Source organism: Notothenia rossii, assembly GCF_949606895.1.
Source record: "Notothenia rossii genome assembly, chromosome: 9".
NCBI classification, from domain to species: domain Eukaryota; kingdom Metazoa; phylum Chordata; class Actinopteri; order Perciformes; family Nototheniidae; genus Notothenia; species Notothenia rossii.
The window spans coordinates 12,658,772-12,678,934 of NC_136907.1; the positions used below are offsets into that span (position 1 = coordinate 12,658,772).

General features: G+C 39.9%; 2 protein-coding genes across 2 annotated transcripts in view; one reads left to right on the forward strand and one right to left on the reverse strand.

Moving 5' to 3' along the window:
• Positions 1–4,983, forward strand: part of LOC307018461 (uncharacterized protein) — a 56,561-nt gene extending 51,578 nt beyond the window's left edge. Inside the window, exons 30-31 of the mRNA XM_079648696.1 lie at positions 3,193–3,486; positions 4,028–4,983. Coding sequence (XP_079504822.1) covers positions 3,193–3,486; positions 4,028–4,402 — 669 coding nt within the window. The 3' untranslated portion in view covers positions 4,403–4,983. The remainder of the gene's footprint in view (positions 1–3,192; positions 3,487–4,027) is intronic.
• Positions 4,984–6,378: 1,395 nt separating this feature from the next.
• Positions 6,379–20,093, reverse strand: coro6 (coronin 6). Its single transcript, XM_079649753.1, has 11 exons — positions 19,886–20,093; positions 16,688–16,887; positions 12,434–12,556; positions 10,446–10,575; positions 10,180–10,358; positions 9,504–9,623; positions 9,285–9,389; positions 9,022–9,167; positions 8,684–8,741; positions 7,943–8,170; positions 6,379–7,238 (listed from the first exon to the last, which is right to left on the reverse strand). Exons 2-11 carry the CDS (start codon positions 16,883–16,885, stop codon positions 7,116–7,118), a joined length of 1,410 nt encoding a protein of 469 aa, XP_079505879.1. The 5' UTR covers positions 16,886–16,887; positions 19,886–20,093; the 3' UTR covers positions 6,379–7,115.
• Positions 20,094–20,163: the final 70 nt, after the last annotated feature.

Below are 20,163 nucleotides of genomic sequence, written 5' to 3' on the forward strand. Positions count from 1 at the left end.
AAAAAATATCAGTCAGATGTTTTTTATGTATGTAGTGTATAATGTAATACAGTGGTTCTCAAACTTTTTCTGTCAGGCCCCCCCTTTGGAGAAAAAAAAAAGTCGGGCCCCCCCAAAACGAATAATCAGGCTCAGTGGCGGCGCCAGAGATTTATTTTGGGGGGTGCTGTGGGGTAGCTTGACGTTTCATAGAGGGTGCACAAACATTTAGGGTTTCCCATTAATGTACCGGTCGCTACAGTGGAATTTTCTACTGCAACAATCCCCACGCAAATACACAACGTACCCGCGATACAATGAAGGCTCGATATTCAGCTCACGGCATATAGGTGTAAGCAGGGATAAAGTGCTATTTTTATAGGGGATGTGTGGACGTCACATAGGGGGGTCCGGGGGCAAGCTTCCCCGGGAAGATTTATTTTTAAATATTGAAGTTAAAAGCATCAATCTGGTGCACTTTGAGAGCGAAATGAAGAGATCTATGGATACATCTCTCAACACCCATATGAAACAGAAATGTAAACAGATTTACTTTTTCTTGATGGATATTTTACAAATCACCCTTTTAAACTTTATTCTTGTTTTACTGTCATATAGTATTTCATACCTGTTTTTCATTTATTCTCTTATTTTTTTATAACTATAATGATCATATAACCGTGTGCCTCGGAAATAATTATTTACATTAATGGTGACCAAAACATTTGAGACCCACTGAGATAACACTGAGAGAGTCCTTTAGCTCTCAGTCTGACAGGAGAGGACTCTCCTCCACTTTGTTGTTGAAAAAACTCCTTATATCCGTTAGCGTAGCTCGCTAGCACCAGAAGCTAACAACAACGATCTCCAGTACCGGTGCGCTCTCTCTCTCTCTCACGCGCACACAAAATGGCTCGTTCCACACACACACACAGAGCCGAGCTTTAATGAAACAGAGACCCAGACGTAATAGTACTGTACTGCATCATATTATTTTCGAATCAATAATTTTTCAAATTATGATTTTGTTTTTTTGTTTTTTTAAATCTTTTTTTTTTTTTTTTATAACCATTTTTCCTCCTGGTCTCTCGCGCCCCCCCTGGCATGCCTCTGCGCCCACCAGGGGGGGCGCGCCCCCCACTTTGAGAACCACTGATGTAATACAACAGATCAATGTGTCATCTTAAATTAAGGCAAGGCCTACATCATACTTAAGTTAACAAATGCTGTTTTAGTTTAAAGCTTTAATTAAAAGTATACATAGTTTTTTTACCTACTGCATAAAAAAACATAATACAGGACTGTCTCAGAAAATTAGAATATTGTGATAAAGTTCTTTATTTTCTGTAATGCAATTAAAAAAACAAAAATGTCATACATTCTGGATTCATTACAAATCAACTGAAATATTGCAAGCCTTTTATTATTTTAATATTGCTGATTATGGCATACAGCTTAAGAAAACTCAAAAATCCTATCTCAAAAAATTAGAATAGTTCCTCAGACCAAGTAAAAAAAAAAGATTTATAACAGCAAAACACAATCAAACATTTGAAAATGTCCATTAATGCACTCAGTACTTGGTTGGGAATCCTTTTGCACGGATTACTGCATCAATGCGGCTTGGCATGGCGGCAATCAGCCTGTGGCATTGCTGAGGTGTTATGGATGCCCAGGATGCTTCAATAGCGGCCTTTAGCTCATTAGCATTGTTGGGTCTGGTGTCTTTCAGCTTCTTCTTCACAATACCCCACATATTCTCTATGGGGTTCAGGTCAGGGGAATTTGCAGGCCAATCGAGGACAGTAATGCCATGGTCAGTACACCAGTTACTGGTGGTTTTGGCACTGTGGGCAGGTGCCAGATCATGCTGGAAAATGAATTCCTCATCTCCATAGAGCTTTTCAGCAGACGGAAGCATGTAGTGCTCTAAAATCTCTTGGTACACAGCTGCATTTACTCTGGGCTTGATGAAACACAGTGGACCAACACCAGCAGCTGACATGGCTCCCCAAACCATCGCTGACTGTGGGAACTTCACACTGGATTTCAAGCAACTTGGATTTTGCTCCTCTCCAGCCTTTCTCCAGACTCTGGCGCCTTGACTTCCAAATGAAATACAAAACTTGCTTTCGTCTGAAAAGAGGACTTTGGACCACTGTGCAACTGTCCAGTGCTTCTTTTCCTTAGCCCAAGTCAGACGCCTCTTCCGTTGTCTTGAGTTCAGAAGTGGCTTGACCATGGGAATACGGCTATTGTAGCCCATTTCCCGGACACGTCTGTGAACAGTGACTTTTGATACCTGGACTCCAGCTTCAGTCCACTGTCTTTGAAGCTCCCCCAAATTCTGGAAGCGACTCTTCTTCACAATGCTGTTAAGGCTGCGGTCATCTCTCTTGGTTGTGCAGCGTTTCCTGCCACATTTCCCCCTTCCAACAGACTTTTTGTGGATGTGCTTTGAAACTGCACTCTGTGAACAGCTTGCTCTTTGAGAAATTTCTTTTTGTGTCTTACCCTCCTGATGGAGGGTGTCAATGACGGTCCTCTGGACAGCAGTCAGATCAGCAGTCTTCCCCATACTTGTGATTTAGTTTACTGAACCAAGCTGAGTGTTTTTCAAGGCTCAGGAAACCCTTGCAGGTGTTTCGAGTTAATTAGACGATTCAAGTGATTCGTTGAACACCCTACTAGTATACTTTTTCATGATATTCTAATATTTAGAGATAGGATATTTGAGTTTTCTTAAGCTGTATGCCATAATCAGCAATATTAAAATAATAAAAGGCTTGCAATATTTCAGTTGATTTGTAATGAATCCAGAATGTATGACATTTTTGTTTTTTTAATTGCATTACAGAAAATAAAGAACTTTATCACAATATTCTAATTTTCTGAGACAGTCCTGTATATTAAAAGAATGAAAGTAGCCAAAATTAAAGCCAAAAAGAAAATTCACTCAGTTTGTCTACCTATTATATACGTATCTTTATTTCTTAATGTCACACTGTAATTCTGCTAGTAATCTCAATAAAAGAAAATGTAACAGTCATCTGTTTACTTGATTCTTTTGTAATTGATGACAGTTCCTACTCTTTGTATCCTGATTACTTAATCTCGTCACATGTCATTCGTTACTCCCCAAGCCTGAATGTAAATGTCCACTTTAATCATTGCTACAAAACCTGACTGTTGTCTGACTCCCTCTGTCTTCAGGCTGATTCAAGTAGCATCCTGGAACCAGGAACCCCTTTCTCTGTGCCCTTCTCAGTGATGAGCCACGAAATAGAGGGAAACATTTCCATCCGAGCCACTAACAACCGAGGTTTTGACTTAGCGTCTCCAACCAGTTTGTTCCTGGAAGCTGGAAACAGAGCCAACGACACGGTGACCCTCTCCGCTCCTCTGAACACCCCCTCTGGGACCGACGTCACCCTGACCATCGAGGCCGAGGCTCCGGGGGGCCAAGACACAAACTATGTGGTGATGCGTTTCTCTGTCTTTAACACGGTAAAACTCCCACACTGAAGAGTCACTTTTACTCATACAAATATGTTTGGTCTGTGATTATCGGGAGAGAACTTCCGTATGTGTTACTTATTACTGGAAAAACATGAATTTCTTGAAATATGTTAAACCTGTGTAAATATTAATTTATTATTTGAGCTTTTTCCTTCGCTGAATGGCTGTAGGCATATTTAAATGTTTGCATGTTCAGCTGACCTGATCTTCATTTACAAAGGTAGGATAGGATTTCATGTCAAATGTTATACTATGCCATAAAAATGCCATCCATAGTCATTGTATGGAAGCCTATGGCACAAAAATCACGGATCACTTCAACCATTTGTTGAATAATAATCAGCTGACCTGCTCTTGACTAAGCAAATGTAAATAATTGCGTACCGATACAAATGTATACTATACTTGAGAACATGTATACTTATATTCCATTGCTAGAAAACTGAATGAATTACATCGTTACCTTCTTCCTCCTCTTGATGAACTCGCTGATGTAAAGCTCACTTAATCAATAATTTTCTTCCAATAGGTGACTGATTTCGCTCCGCCGGTCTGTACGCTGCTGAGCCTGCAGTCCAACTGCTCTGATTCCTGCAGCTCGTCGATGTGGGAGCTTTCTGTCCAGGTGACTGATGGGGAAGGAGGCTCAGGTGTTGACAGTGTTACTCTCAGACAGGGCAACGGGACTTTGAACACTAGCCTGGCTGCTGGAAATGAAAAAATAACACTGGTTTCCTACAATGCTTCTTGTTGTTCGCCTAATGTGGAGCTGGTGGTTGTGGACAGAGTGGGAAATGTCGACATCTGTTTTTACGCTAATTCTCTGTCCACCAAAGTGACTCAAGGGTCTCTTTGTCTAATCGTAGTGGTGTTAGGGCAAATAATGAAAGCTGCAATAATCTAGGTTTCTACAAACACTCAATCAATTGGCTCGATATTATCCTGCAGTGTCGTTTATTTTCATCATCAGAGTTTGGAGCAATAAACTGCTTTTGGTTATCACAGAGTTAAACCCAGTGTTCCCTAAAGTTGCAAACTTACCCAAACCAGAAGCTAACTGTTAGCTTAGTGTAGCAACACAAAGTAAGTGATAAAGTGAAATATGTGGCAAACACACTTATATTTAGGATTTTGTGGAGACCAAAAAACAGACAAAAGAAAAACATGTTTCAGGTGGTTTGATGACCTTGTTTCAGATTGATGTGTTAAACGCTCGATATTGTCAACGCTTAGGGGAGAAGGGGGTAAGTTGAGCCAGTGGGTAAGTTGAACCACCCCCTGTAACCAGGCAACGCCTTATAGTTGTAATCAAGTGACCAGAAATTATGCAAGCTCCACCCATTTCTCATTGCCTGTGAAAGAGAGATACTAATTGTGGTCTGGTAAGTAAACATTTTTACAAAAAAAACGTTTTTTGCTTGTCAAAGTACATTTTCTAGATGTCAGCTATATCGGCTGTCATGTCAAAAAAATAATATCCAGGTTTAAACACACACATATATATATATATATATATATATATATATATATATATATATATATATATATATATATATATATATAATCATTCAATTCAATCGAAATTTATATTAAAAATGTTTGAAAAACTAAGCTTGTATTTGGTTTGTTATTTATTGTTTATAGTTACCTTTAAGATTTGTTGTAGGTATGCCCAGGTTTGAACAGGTATGCCAAGGTTTTAACAGTGGTTCAATTTACCCCCTGACCTGGATCAACTTACCCCTACACTGGGGCAAGTTGAGTCACAAGACTTCTTTTTTTTAAGAAGTAATATTTTCACTGCCCTTGATCAAATATTAATTATTATCATTGCCATTGATAGGAGACATCCTGAATTATAGATGTGTGTTTTAATTTTTACTATATGTGTAATTTCTCCTTTCTTAGAGGACAGCAAAACTAAAAAATGGCTCAAATTATCCCACTCTCCCTTACTTACTTTGTTCAATATTGAGTGTCAGGGTGTCGGCGGAGTCTTAAAAAGTATTAAAAGTTGATAAATCAATTTAGCAAAAATTAAGGCTATTAAACAGCATTTTCCAAGGTATTACATTTTGTAGCTTGTTTTCAATAAGTATATAAATTGTCCAAAGAGGTTGTATTCTACAGTTTGCCTGAATGTAATCATTGCGTAGGTGTGTAGTGCTGTGGCGAACCGTGTCTATCACAACTGGACCTTCTCTAGACACACATAATGTCCGTCTTTTCACTGAATTGTCGTCTTGAAAAGGGTACTCACAACAATTCCGCAAAAACTTCATCTTCACCTGTTGCACTTTCATTTCAACGTTAAAAACAATAAAACGGCATGAATTGCTTCGTCGCATTCTAGATCCTCTGGCCGTTTCTCAATCTCGAGGAAACTGGCTTTCAAGCCAATATTTCAAGGATACTACGTCATCGAGTGCCGCCGAAGGACTTTTCCAATCTCCAGCATACTTGGAATTCCACCGAGGCCGCGTCCTTGGTTTGGGGGTAATTTCGAGTCTGCACATGGGTAGACTTCGCGTCCTTCAAATCCCCACAATGCTTTGCGCACGGAACAATTTCCCCAAATCTGTGGCGGAAAATGTAAGGCGGGGCCTCTCATATGACTCACGCCTGCACACTTGCTAGCCTGTTCCACTCTTCGTTTTCCGAATGCCAGGAAGTAATTGTTGCCTAGCTTCTGAAGGAAGTGACTCGGAAGACTTGTGCTACCAAGCAAGCATCCTCGCGATTGAGAAACGGCCTCTGTCTCGAGCCAGTTAACTAGCGGGCCTTCTAGTACCCTGGAACCGAGGGAAACTCTGAAAGAATACGCCCATTGGCTACAAATCAATATATGATTGGTTGATCAAACCAGAAAAGAGGCAGAAATATTTAAAAAACACTGATTTTTATTGTTGTCATAATGTGTCTATTGTATAATGCTTTACAGAACACACAACATTTGGCTTTTCACAATTTGCTACAAGTTCAACATTTTTTCTCCTGTTTCCTTTTATCACTATTTACATTTTGAAGAGTTTTCAAAGAGTTTAAATAAACTAGTCGGTGATTGTCTCTTACTGAAGCATTTCGATTTGTTTAGCGTGATGTTAGTTTGTCAATGCAACTTACCAAAAGCCAAACCATTCCAAGCAGGAAGTCTTTTTGGTGCATTTGATTTTTACGGTGTGACAGTATTGTTTAAAAGTGTTCACAATGCTGACTTCATTCAGACCTTCAACCCAACGTGCAAACGCCCCTCTAACCTGCAGCTCCCTCACTCCCCTTTTTATACTCTTCTCATTCTTGACTTATATATTAAAAATATTTTTGCCATAGCAGTAAAGGTATATTGTGTTAGAGCTGGAATGAGGATTATGTAGAAAAACTGGCAAACAATTACACATTATGGATGTTATTTGTTCAAATTAGTTTGACTGTCTATTTGCATGGACATTGTCCACATTCATATTTTTACAAAATGGTACCTTTTTTAAAGGAGCTACACTGTTGGAGTATTTAGGAGACTGGTTCCTTGAAAAAAAACAAGGGAAATGTATTTCTATAATAGTTGTAGAGATACATATTTTGAGATGTAGACCAGTTCTTCAGACGCATGTTTCGCGTCAGTCAGTGCCATTAGTGAACTGGGAAAGCTTATTCTCCAAGTCAGAGATTCTCTTCTCCTGAGACAAAACTGTGGCCTTCAGATTCTGCAGCTCCTCCAACAACCTCCCAAGCAACTCAGGCTGGACGGCCAGAGAAAGAAGAGAAGAAAAAAGGGAAGAAGGAAGGAATAAAGACAGTGACGGGGAGCGGAGAATTTGGGACAAAGAAAAAGAGAGGAAAAATAGGTCAAGGACAGTGAGCAACTAGGAGAAATAAACCAAAACAAAGAAGGGAGCTTTAGGGAAAAAGGTTGTGGGCAGGTATGAATAGAGGAGAGATAAACAGAAAACATGTTAAACAGGGAGGCAGATGTTCAGGAGGAATGGTGCATTCAGGTAACGGTTGCAAAGCTAGAGTGAATCGCAAAACTGTGCAACATAAAGCTACAGATCAAAGCAAGTAAAGCTTAAATGAACACAGATTAGAATACACACACATACAAGTAATGTACACTTTTATATATATGCAGTGTATATATATTTGATAGCCTTGGTGAAGGTGGCGCTCCAAATTTGTCCAAAAATATAATGGAAAAAGTATTTTTACACTATATCTGAAAAATAAGTCATAGTATAGTATTTCGAAAAATGTGAAACAAAAATCATAATAGTATTTCAAAAAATAAGAAAATAAGTCATACATAGTATAGTATGTCAACAATAACATGAAAAATGTTGCATTAAAATCCCAAATTGGCCCTTGTATGCAACAATACATGAATTGAATATTCTATTTACATACAGGTTATTCTCTATGTGGTACTTTAGCGAATGCCACAACTTACCGGCAGACTGTTGGTGTCCAAAGTGGACACGCTGCGTCGGGTGGTTGGTCTGGAGTCCAGCAGGTTCTTCTTTGACACTTTGAACTCCCGGCTCTTGTGCGCCACATACCCGCCCCTCAGGGACACTAGGATGGGGTCTTCGTCGCGGCCGTTCAGCCACTCCTCAGGCTCCATGGCGGGCTCGGGCCCCGCTGTGTCCGGGTACAGGTCGTCCTGGAAGAGGTCCGACTGGAAGAGAGGTGGAGAGGTCAAAAAATAAAAGACAGTTGGCTATGTGGATGTTTTTGTTTTTTTAAATGTACAGTATATACAGTAGTTGCTTTTGCAGAGTTAATAAAAAAAGATGTATCTATTTGTGTACTTAAAGGATGAGTGGAAAGAACATGAAAGCAGAGCAGAGAGGGAAAGACTACCGACTAAAACAAAAAATAAATAAAACTTCATGATCAGGTTTTTAATTATTTAAAAGGACAGTGTAGAAATACCACACTATTAAAGAAGTGAAAACCCTATATTATTTTGTAAAAGAATAGGAAGGATGACATGTTTAAATAGTAACTAGTTACTATAGCTTTTGAATAAAAAATAGTACTTGCGGAGTGAAAGAATAATATTCCTTTCTGAAATGACGTGGAATGGCAATAAAGTAAAAGTACCTTAAAAAGTTGTACTTAATTGTATGTACTAGGTTCCTGCAGCACTGATAAAAGTCAGAAACGTGTAGAGAATGATCAGGCTTACTTTTCTGGGCACTGTCATTGTGATGGGCTCACACTTCTTGTCCAGGAGCTTGAATAACCTAAGAGAACAAGTGAAGAGAGACAAGAGACGCATCAGCCGTGGTCACACATGATTTTAATTTTAAATGTGAAACGTGTAAGATGGTGTCATGCACTGTGAGAACATGGTCTCAGTTCAGTGATGATGAGAGTGTAAGTCACTTGATAGTCAAACGTTCTAACTTATCCTAAACACTGCAATAACGTAAACATTTACTGTTAAGAGGAAACATAGTGAGCACTTTAAGCTTCACCTCTCTCATGCAACATCTGTATTGTAGTGAACCATCAGTGTCTTACCTAGCGATCTCACATTTGGTGACGTCCACACCTCTCTTGGGCATGAAGCCCATCCCTCTCTGGGGCTCCTTACTGCTGAAGGTGCTGAGGTAGTGAACAAATGGCGGCTCATCTGTGATCTCAAAGTAACGGATACTGCTGTCCCCCTACATACAAACACAGAAAACACACCTAGTCAAAAATGTATCATTGATAGGGCTGCAAGTACAATCAATCTGCAATTATCAAACATTTATGGACAAGTAAATCAAATGTGTCTGTACCTTTCCACAGAGGTAGACCATGCTCGCATCTGCATCATAATACGGTAACAACACTCCATTACTTGTGTCCAACTCCAACAGTGCGATTGGCTCCTCAAAATTTGTCTGTGGAGAGCAAAAACAATGAAGAAAAAGTGCTGTGTTCATGCATGTAAGTGATTGTAAATGTCTTCTCCTTGTGATATAGATGAGCTTATGTTAGATGTATTTGTTTGTTACCGGGTCCCAGAGTCCGAGCTCTCTCTGGCTCATCCTGGTGAACCCTGTTGTGAAGATGTTTCCGTCTTTGGTGAAGATGGCTCTCATTGGCCGGATCCCCTCATGTGGAGCCAGACGTTCCTGTTGGTCGGCACAGGGTCAGACGTCACTACAAGCGAAACTATGAGCAACCTTTTTTCGGATTTTTAGGGATTCATTTATACTCAGCCGACAGCATTGATGTATGTGTTTAGAATCACGGCTAAAGTAAATTTCAATGTTGTTGAATGGTTTTGTGTCTCACTGTGTCTGGAGGTCCTGACGATATATTCAATTAAACTTTCAATTAAAGAATCGAGACAAGAGATGTAGCAAAATTATTATATTTATGTGTTATTTATGCCTCAATTTAAACAAGATAAAATAGTGGTCTCTTGCCATTGATTACAGTAAATATTTGTTCTTAAGGCCTTTAAAAGGGGAGGGGGGATTTGCCTCATCAATTCTCTACAGAAAGCCAATGTTAGTGTATTTCCCCAAATGTCATTATCTGTTATCTTAATTGTTCCTTTACTATATCAGTAAATATACATATTAAATATAATATACTCATATTTCTTAAGAACTCTGATAGTGGTAAAATAAAAATTAACTATATTGTGAAGCGTGTATATATCAATATTTTCTGCTCACGCACCGCAACCACGTCCCTCTTGCGGGGGTCGCAGACACGCAGACGCCGGTCCTTACAGGTGGTGCAAAACAAGCTGCCGTTTCGGTTCCAGCTGATGCTGTAGATGAGGTCTGGGTGGTCGTCCATGGTGATGAGGGGCTCTCCCGTCCCCACGTTCCAGATTATAACCAGGTTATCACTGCCTGGGGTTACACGAAAAGATCTGAATGTATTCACACACTTTAAATAAGACAAAAGACTTGGAAGACAACACTGTGTGTGTGTCCTACCCGCAGTGAGTAGTATGTTGCGTGCAGTGGGGTGCCAGGTGATGATGCCCACTCGTTTGGAGTGACCCTCCAGCACCACCACGGGGTCGGAGAGGGGGCGGGTCAGCGAGTGATCTGGGATCTGCCATACCTGTAGAGGAGGGGTGAAGAAGAATCTGATTCTGTGTCCATAACATGCACTTTCTGTCCATTGTAAAATGATGGTAAACTGGTAGCTTACTTTTATTATTCATCCAATTTTAAAACGTATATGCTATGACTTTTTTCAACAAACTATACTCTTTTCGGCAGACTAAACTATGACACTTTTCTTTTTTCCAACATAGTATACTATGTTTTTTTCGACTTTTGTTGAAATTTAAATGTAAACTTCAGGTTAAAATGATACTGTGTAATGTATATGTAATTGTATAATACAAACACACAAACAACACAACTGACCTAGGAATCTCTTTCCTCATTAATGTCAGTAGTTTGTTGAAATGTTGCCTCTTTAATTAGCCATACAGTATATCATTGATTGATCCCTATATGCTAACACATACACAATTTCACACGCACTGAACTCTTATGAGCCTTTGCAGATGACACAATGATCCGTATCAGTGAACTGAGGAGAATGACACCACCGTTATGACCTTTCTGCTCTACAGCGGCAACACTGCCAAAACTGGACAGCTGCAACTGTCTGTCTGTGTGCTGGACATAAACAAAGCAAGCACACACAGAACTCTAACAGCATCCAAGCAGCTGTTGCCTTAGGAGGAGAAGCGATTCAATCATGCATCGCACAAAGATTCCTGCGATGTCGTTGAACAAATGTGGGCAAATCTGTCCACAGTGACAACTGTGCTGAGTCAACAGACATTTCATTATGCATTTTTTATAATTGACACATGCTGAAAACTCTTTTTGACAAGTAATTTCTAAAGCGAAAATGCATAATGTCAGCTTGATCTCGGTCGCCAATGCAAGGATTTTGTGTTTAACATCATGGCGTACTGAAAAAAACTGATTTCGCAGGATTTTACAATCAGCTAAAGTGTCTCTCTACAAGTTATTTGTATGAATACTAATGCAGAGTTAAAATATTTCATCTTAAAATATTTCATTTTCTCTATCACCTCCTGTAATCTGTCCCTGCTGACAGATCTATGTGATGAGATTCAGAGCTACAGAGTTCTGTAGTTTATTTCAACCAGGTTTAAAAGAACTACTAGAGCTTCGGTTGGCTGCTGCCTTTAGTCCAAAACTTTGTGTGTGTGTGTGTGTGTGTGTGTGTGTGTGTGTGTGTGTGTGTGTGTGTGTGTGTGTGTGTGTGTGTGTGTGTGTGTGTGTGTGTGTGTGTGTGTGTGTGTGTGTGTGTGTGTGTGTGTGTGTGTGTGTGTGTGTGTGTGTGTGTGTGTGTGTGTGTGTGTGTGTGTGTGTGTGTGTGTGTGTGTGTGTGTGTGTGTGTGTGTGTGTGTGTGTGTGTGTGTGTGTGTGTTTACATAACCTACATGTTTTAACATCCTGATGTTGTCCGGCCTTAAAAGATAATGCTGAAACATCATCAAATCACTTAACCTATGCACAGGAACATATCATGGAACAGAGAGTTTCAGGAGGATTTATAATGTGAAAAAAAAGTCCTGCCATGTCAAACACCTACACACAAATACAAAAAAACATGGACGGGTTTGGGCAGCAGGTGAAGCAGCAGTGCTGTACCGAGAACAGTTTGTTGCAGACCAATTTGTCATGAAATAAAATATATGAGAAGCAGACTTATGAAGAGGTGAGACGGAAAAACAGGTGGGTGGACAGACAGACAGGTAGACAGACAGGTAGACAAACTGATGACTCACTTCAATCATTTAACAAGCAGACTGAGATGACCTCTACAGCAGCTATCTGAGTCACCGAACAACAAACTCCTCCACATTTACAGATTCTCACTCCCACTTAGAACTTGTTTCTTCACACACACACAGACACACTGATATTACCATAGCAGTAGTGTCCTCTGAGCAGCTAGCCAGGATATTGTCGTCATGAGGGCACCAGTCGATATCGAGGACGGGTCCAGAGTGGCCGTTCACCAGAGGGTAGTTCTTATCCACTCGACCCGACTGCAACACACAGCAGCAGAGACACAGGACTGAGTTAGGACTAGATGTGAATATTACTTACCAGCATCCTTTTGTCATAACTAAGGAGGGAACAGTGAAAAGCCGTTGATTTGGTGATTTCCAGGTCAAGAAACATCAAAAAATGTAGGTTAAAAGCTAAAAGAGAAGGTTTTTTTTACATGTTTGAATATCCTTGTTTTATATTCGATTTGTACATGTTTCTCCAAATGGACCTTACAGTGGTTTAGTACTATTCCTATGATCAAATATTTATTTTTTCAATTTCAAAAATGTTAAGCCAACATGGAAAAAAAGTCCTTAAAGTGCTCAGGAAAAATGATTATTTGAGCAGCAAGCACCTTAATAACTACATCTGCTGATTGAAATCATTTGATACAAGAAAACTGGTCCTTGTAATGAGTTTTTCGTACATGCTATACATTCTGTTCAGGATTTATCCTGTTAGTGGGTCATGGGGCAAATCTTTTCTGTTGCGCTCTTTTGACCCACACTTTCTAACCCTCACTGACTATACATGGAAGGTTTGTTTATAGGAAATATGCATCGTGTCAGGACGGTATAACTTTAAGGGATGAAAACAACATTCAGGAACAGAGACTGTTGCTGTTGACCGGCAGCTGATCGACCCACAAGTCTTAAGATCTGTCGATGGCCACTCTCTCCTGAAACCACAAAACACTTGACGCATTAAGGTGGACTTCAAGGGAATATATTTGTTTTCTTTCAATATGGTTTATACTAAAAAACTAAACAAAAAAAACGATGTCAGGTCCAAGTTATTCCATGTTTCCCTGTTCCTATAGTGTGAACATGTGTTTCAACTTTTGAGACATCATTCCCTCCGCACAAAACACACACCCCAGGAGAGTGTATTTATAGCTGAGCGACGGGGCACTGAAAGGGGAATTTTTCTTCTGGCCTGTTGGGAACTTGAAGGGGGGGGGGGGGGGGGTAGATGGAGGGCGAGAGCACGTTGGTGTGTATTAATAGCATGTCTGTTCACCATGACTCCAGTTTATAATCACATCCAAACCCTCTCCAAAAAGCTCATTGTGACTAATTATCACTGCTGACATGCTGATGACACTCAGCAGTGATGTCCTTGTTATAGCCATGAACATTCTAATGATTAATCTCAAAAAGGGAACAAGATTCTGATCATTTCTACCTCTAGTCTAAATATAACTCTACCATAACTCTTGTGGACTTTAAAATATGAACATTCTTCCAATAGTATATGTTATTACGTAAACAGCAGTATTCTTCCGACTAGAGTCAATTAACTTTTTACTTCTCATAATGCTGGACTGTGATTGGCTGGTGGTATTACTGTAGCAGCACTGAGTCCTGCTGTGTGCAGGCTACTCACTGGACAACTCAATTGCTAGAAACTTGTCTGATTATAGCAGCGCGACAGCGTCAGAGGTTATTTGGAGAGTTCACCATGAGCTATCTGCGGCTAACTGGACGGAGTGTGAAGCTGCTACCCAAAAAGAAGCAGGGTTTATAAACCCTTAACAAATCTTACTGAAATCTTATCACATCAACTTAACCCATAGAACTATAAATTAGAAGAAGGAGGTGGAGCTTTCATCTCACAATCAGAAAACTAAATAGGTAAATCATCAATTTCAGAACAGAAGTGTAAGGCTGAGAGGATGAGGGATTAAATCAACTTCAGCAGTTAAGTATTGATTTTTAGATCACTGTTTTCATTATATCAAAACAAAACTCAAAGCAATTTTAGTTTTGTATAAATGCATCAAACGTGACATACAACACTGGAAATCTCTTTTACTTAGATAGGGTCACTGGAGCTGCATATCTAACCTGGTAATAGATTGAAATATTATCTCCCTTCACCATAAAATATTGAGACGAATTCCTTTTTTTCTTTAGGATTTCCATGGTTTGTTTTAAGGCGATGTTTATATCATGACGAGTCTCCTAGCCACAATGAAGCATCACATCTTTAAATATCTGATCTGTTGCTTTTCCTTATAGAAAGAATGTCCTTTGCAAGTCTTTCCCAACATTACAGCTAGAAAATAATATTTTAGTCTCTGCCAAAAAAAAGGAAAACAAAATCAAGTTTAAAAAAAAGGATTACATTGAATTAACCAAAGCACCTTTTTTCTCTCTTCCAATACGTTTTATAAGGATGACACAGCCTTTTCTTTGTACCTGGATCTGCATGAAAAAATGTGACCTCAGTACAGAGCTGTCTGCCAAAGCGTTGGGAGTCCTTCTCTTCACCCTCCTCATTACAGCTGATTATGTCATGCAACATCGATCCTCTCGTATCTACTTATAGCTAAACATCAGAGAACGTTTGGTTACTGAGACGAGCCTTCAAACACCACTGGAGCTTAGTCTAGGAATCTGATACAAGATCTGGCAGCATAGTGAAATGACTGTGAGGTGTTTGCAGTTTAGAAGATACACTGTACTGTAAAATGTCAAGGATGTATAATTTATATTAATATCTGTCACACAAAAGTACAACGATCTGAAGTGGCTGCACAGATTTCCTCTTTGCTTTACCTTGCATGAGCTTCGGAAACTAAGCAATAAAGCTAGCAAGTTACATACTGTGCTATACAAGAGAAAAGCAAACTATGTTTACTTTTCTTTATCTTTCCCTGTATAGTTCTCCCTCTCTTATGTTATGTCCTTGTTAACCCTGCCTCTTGCATGACAAAGATAGCTGAGATTGGCAAAGATGAGCACTAAAGATGGACTACATTTTATTTCAACATACAGTCAAATACATAGAAAACACACTTTTTTCAAACCAATATATGTTGAAAGAATGCACAATTATGATCTTAATTTCTTATTGTTGATCTCCTTTTGTTCATGTGCCTGCAGTGGAGTCTACAGATATATTAGTGACTGAGTATTAAGCCACAGTGATGTTCTGAGCTAAATACTAACATCAGCATGCTAATATTCTCACAATGGTAATGCTAACATGCCAATGTTTAGCAGGTTTGATGTTAACCATGTTTAACATCTTATCTAATGAGCACCAAGCTAACAAGTGCATATATAACTGATGGATTGTCATTAGTTTTGCAGGTATTTGCTTCATCAACCACAACACTGAAAACAACCATTTTGAAGTGACGGGATGTTAGTTCTAGAGGGAACGTTAGAGGATTTATCCTATGGAGACCACGAATAGCTATATGAAATGTTTATGTCAATACATCCGTTATTAAGTAAGATGTTTGAGTGAGTGATCCACTGACAGTCCGACATGCCATCTACAGAGACAGTAGGACAGAAATATATTATATTCCTCAAAACAATATCTTAAAGTGGACCTATCATGCTATATTTGAATAATATAGTGTAGGACCATACCTATATAAGGCATATTTATACTTTTTATTTTCAAAATACCAAACAGATCATGCATTTTAGCCATTCCTCATTTCTCTCAATTTAACACTGTCTTTGCATGGGCTGATTCTGTGAGAACAGCACCATCTACAGGCCTGGCATATGTACTACAGCGTCTCCAGCGCTTTCGAACGGCAATGTCCGTGGCTGTCTCCTCCTGATTGGTGGAGTTGGCCCAATAGCCGTAGCGCCACTTCTGTGACGTCATAGAAGTGTTCAAATCTGGATCAGTCTGTATCAGATCCGTTGCAGCCCCTTTTTAAGAGATTTGGGTATGGAGGAAAATAGAGAGGGTTGTGTTTTCTGACACTTGCTGAGTTCCCTGGAACACCGGGGACACATATTCATGTATAAAAGACGTATAAAAGTGCATTTTGCATGATAGGTCACCTTTAATACTGGCAGTTTTGTCTATAATCTTTTCCCCATTCACTCTGCAGCATCACAAGTTTGAAATGTTTTTCTTACTCTATGATGATGAGTCACATTTAATTTTTGGTATACCTTATTGTAGCACCAACATCCTTGCCTATTGAGCACATGAAGTAATCCAAACAACAAGTATAAGCAAAGGCATAGGATTGATTTTCAAATTACTGTAAGTGAGCATTTGCAACATTTATCAAAGCATGTACACGTTCATATTTCAAAGTAACACTGAATCATAGACACTGAAATGATTCCTTCTTCGACCTCACTGACCTTAACGAGGGGCAGCACCAGGAACGCTCCTCCACCGCTCGACTCCACGATGACCGCCAGGAACTTTGGGTTGACGGCGCAGAAGGAGCTGTCCCACGTCACCTTTGAAACACGGATGTCATCGTAACCCTGCTCAGCTTTGACCGTCTGGCCAAAGACGTGGCGAAACTTACTCTGCCGCACGATGCTGCGACTCATGGCTGTGGCGAGTGGAGGAAAGGAGGAGGAGGAGAAGAGGAAGAAACAAGACAAGGGAGAGGATGAGTGGGTAGGACTTGAAAGTAAGACAAATAAAAAACAATGGCATAGGAGACGGTATAATGTTTAACATTCATAAAAAATGTCAGCAACCAAAACTGTTAAACCAAATATAACTAACACTGCAAATCACCAGCAGAGGATGACACACTATGTATTCATGATGGGCAAATATGGCTATGAATGTTTGATTTTGAAAGAATCGATCTGTGTTTCGTTGAAAAGAATATCTCAATAGGGGGAAAAAAAAAACTTCAGAAAAAGCATTTCATCAGATTTACCAAACAAATTCTGCCGAAGACCAAATGAATGGTTAAAGCAGAAGAGCTTGTTGTGACACTATTAAACATTGTGTACACACAACCTGTACTTTTCATGTTTTACGTTCACTTATACAGTATGTAGGAGGCCACGTTCTTTGTTATTGAGGCAGGCTGGGGTAAAATGTTTATAGATGTGTTCTCTCTGAGCAGCACAACTCTCACCTGATGCGTTGTTATGAGCAGGTTGGTTTGGTTTTCATTCGTTTTTTAGGGGTGAAGATTGACTGTTACTCTGTGGTGCTTTGAAGGCTTTTATTTTGCAAGGGCAGTTCACACTTCTTTGGTATTTATTTCATTCATATTGGAATTAATATAAAATAGATACAAGATGATCTATCTGATGCTAGTAAGGACTGCATTTCTTGTATAGTTCTTGTTTTCTACTTGACCCGTAATTACATTCACTTCAGAAACACTGTTAAACCAACTGACTAATACAGGATACAATTCATACTGTATAACCATCGATACACTTTAAAGGGAAGGGGTCGATATGAACACACTATGATCTGTCAAAGTTGCAATCATTAATTAGAGATATTACTTATTGTCATTAACTTGACACAGGACTCAGTCTGTAAATGTGATTTCACTTACATCGATGCACCAATAAGGATTTATCAACATTCAATCAGAATCAATGTCCATCAATGGGTTGTTAATGTAATTGTCAGTCAGATAAAGGTCACACACACATAGCCCTGGTAAACTGAGATTTGAAATGATAAACTCACAATAAATAATACTTAAAGATGTTGTTTACCCTTGATGTTGCTTATTTAGCCTTGAATATTTGATGCTGTAAGGATATGCTTTGAATTGAAGCCAAGGTTTCAGGTGCTTTAAATAACCCCCTGCATTTCTCTGAATAATGAACATAGCAATGTGTTTGTTGACCGACTACTTGCTGTCCTGCGGCTGTCCAGGGACCCGACAGAGAGACAGTAATCCTCACAGAAAAAACAGGGGGGATATTCTATAACAGTGCCTGCCACCACTGCAGATATTTATAGATGATTGTCCCACTGAACACTATGTGATGGCCAAACGGAGAGAGCAGTGAGACACAGAGCAGGTTGAAGAGGGAGAGAACTTCATACTGTATGGCAGCCGCAGCGCACAACACAAGGCAGCAGTTACAATCAATAACACACATTTGATACATTCCCAGGGAGAATATTAAAAGATTTGACTTACACTCCCGCTCTGCCTAACAATAAGGTCAAAAAAAAAAAAAACTTCATGTTGGTCAGGGGATGATCAAAATCTTTAACTGAGGACATTTGTCAACTTTCAAATGTGACAAAGTAAAAATAAAGGGATCCAAATATGATGATATCAGACTTTCACAATGGAATATACATTAAGTAGCCTCAATCTAAACCCAAAGACTGTGGGATACATGACTCAACCAGTCTGATGAGAGGTCAGAAGCTCTCGTTTCTTTCCTGGAAGCTCTCTGTTATCCAGAGATTTACATTCCAGAGACCACTTCAGTCCCCTGCTGTGGGGATTATCAGGGAGAGCACAATATCATTCATACTATGTCAGATACTTGTATCAACAGTATGTTAATCCTGTGCTTTCTCCCCAACATACATGAGATGCTCAAGAGCATTAACCAAAACTATACTTTACGAACCAAATGTATTTTGAGCATGACAAAGGATTGCCTATTTGCCTTGACATCTGATTTAAACATTTAAATGGCTTTGTTGTGGTCTAGTTAGAAAACATCCTTGAAAAGTCAATATCTTACATAAAACATTTGATAAAATATATCCCTGAAGCTTCCACTGGTATTGGATAAGGGTAAATTGTTAATCGGTTAACAATCTAAGACATGTAGGCTTATGCTTTGGGAAATATGTAACATAATAATTATTTCTGTATTTGTATATACACAGATATTGGCAGTTGAAAGCCAGAACGAATTCAAAGTAAAAGTTTGAACATTGTGCAAGAGATATAGAAGCTAAAATAGAGTATAAAGTCACCCCCGAGTGGAGATAGTTGCACTTAAATAAAAAGATAGAAACAAAGATACGTGATGGAAGTTAAAGTAAATTCAATCTTGAAAACCTCAGACCTGCTCCTTTAATTCTGCCTCAGGTTAATGAGATAGCCCTCCATGGCTCTGGAGAGTCGACACAGAGCGAAAGAATGACACTGCCACTTTCCTAATATAGACATGGCAAACTGCACTGTCCCACCCGGGCCACTCCTCCCCCCCACAACCTCTCCGAAATAGTCCCAGAATGAAGACTCTCTGTGTGTCACTTTATCGTTAATAAACCGGATCGTAAATATAAACTACACAAACACACATAAACACAGGAACATAGGCTGGCAGGTGCGTGGGAGGTGTGAGGGAGGGAGAGGGGGGAGGTTAATGTGCAACGTGCTTCTTAAAGTGCAGCTGCCATGCACGACTCAAGATCTGCTCCTTCACAGGAAAAGTGCATTATCACCATGTCCGACTCTGTATTTTTATGTTTTTTTTGGTGGGGTGGCACTCAGTCCTCCCCAGCAGTGCAGTGGAGAAGCTGACGCACCTCTCCTCCCCCCCACTGCAGCACCGACACTCATACTAGGAAAGATAGCCCACACAGCTCACCTCAGGTTTTTGGGGAGACCCCTTGTCCCTGGTTCCCGGTTTCGGTTGTGTGGTCTCGCTCCTGCTGCTCCACTGCTGGTATTCCTTTGAATGATAGTCCCTGCGAACCGGTGGAGTTCCTGAGGAGACGCACTGGACAACTACGTGACGCTCCTCGACAGGAAAGAAACGGTACCGGGGCAGAGCAGGGGGAGAGGAGGGTGTGCAGGGAGAGAGGGGTGGGTGTGGGGTGGGTGGTTGCCGCTGTCTATTTTGGAACAGGCTCTGTCAGTCCGGGA

What these genes read in the sequence shown, in the direction of transcription:
- coro6 (XM_079649753.1), bottom strand. Translation starts at nt 16,885, where the DNA reads ATGAGTCGCAGCATCGTGCGGCAGAGTAAGTTTCGCCACGTCTTTGGC. An exon ending in AGCTCGGACTCTGGGACCCG is followed by an intron (nt 9,390 to 9,503) that starts GTAACAAACAAA and finishes TGCTCTCCACAG; the next exon opens with ACAAATTTTGAGGAGCCAAT. An exon ending in TGGACACCAACAGTCTGCCG is followed by an intron (nt 7,239 to 7,942) that starts GTAAGTTGTGGC and finishes CTGGCCGTCCAG; the next exon opens with CCTGAGTTGCTTGGGAGGTT.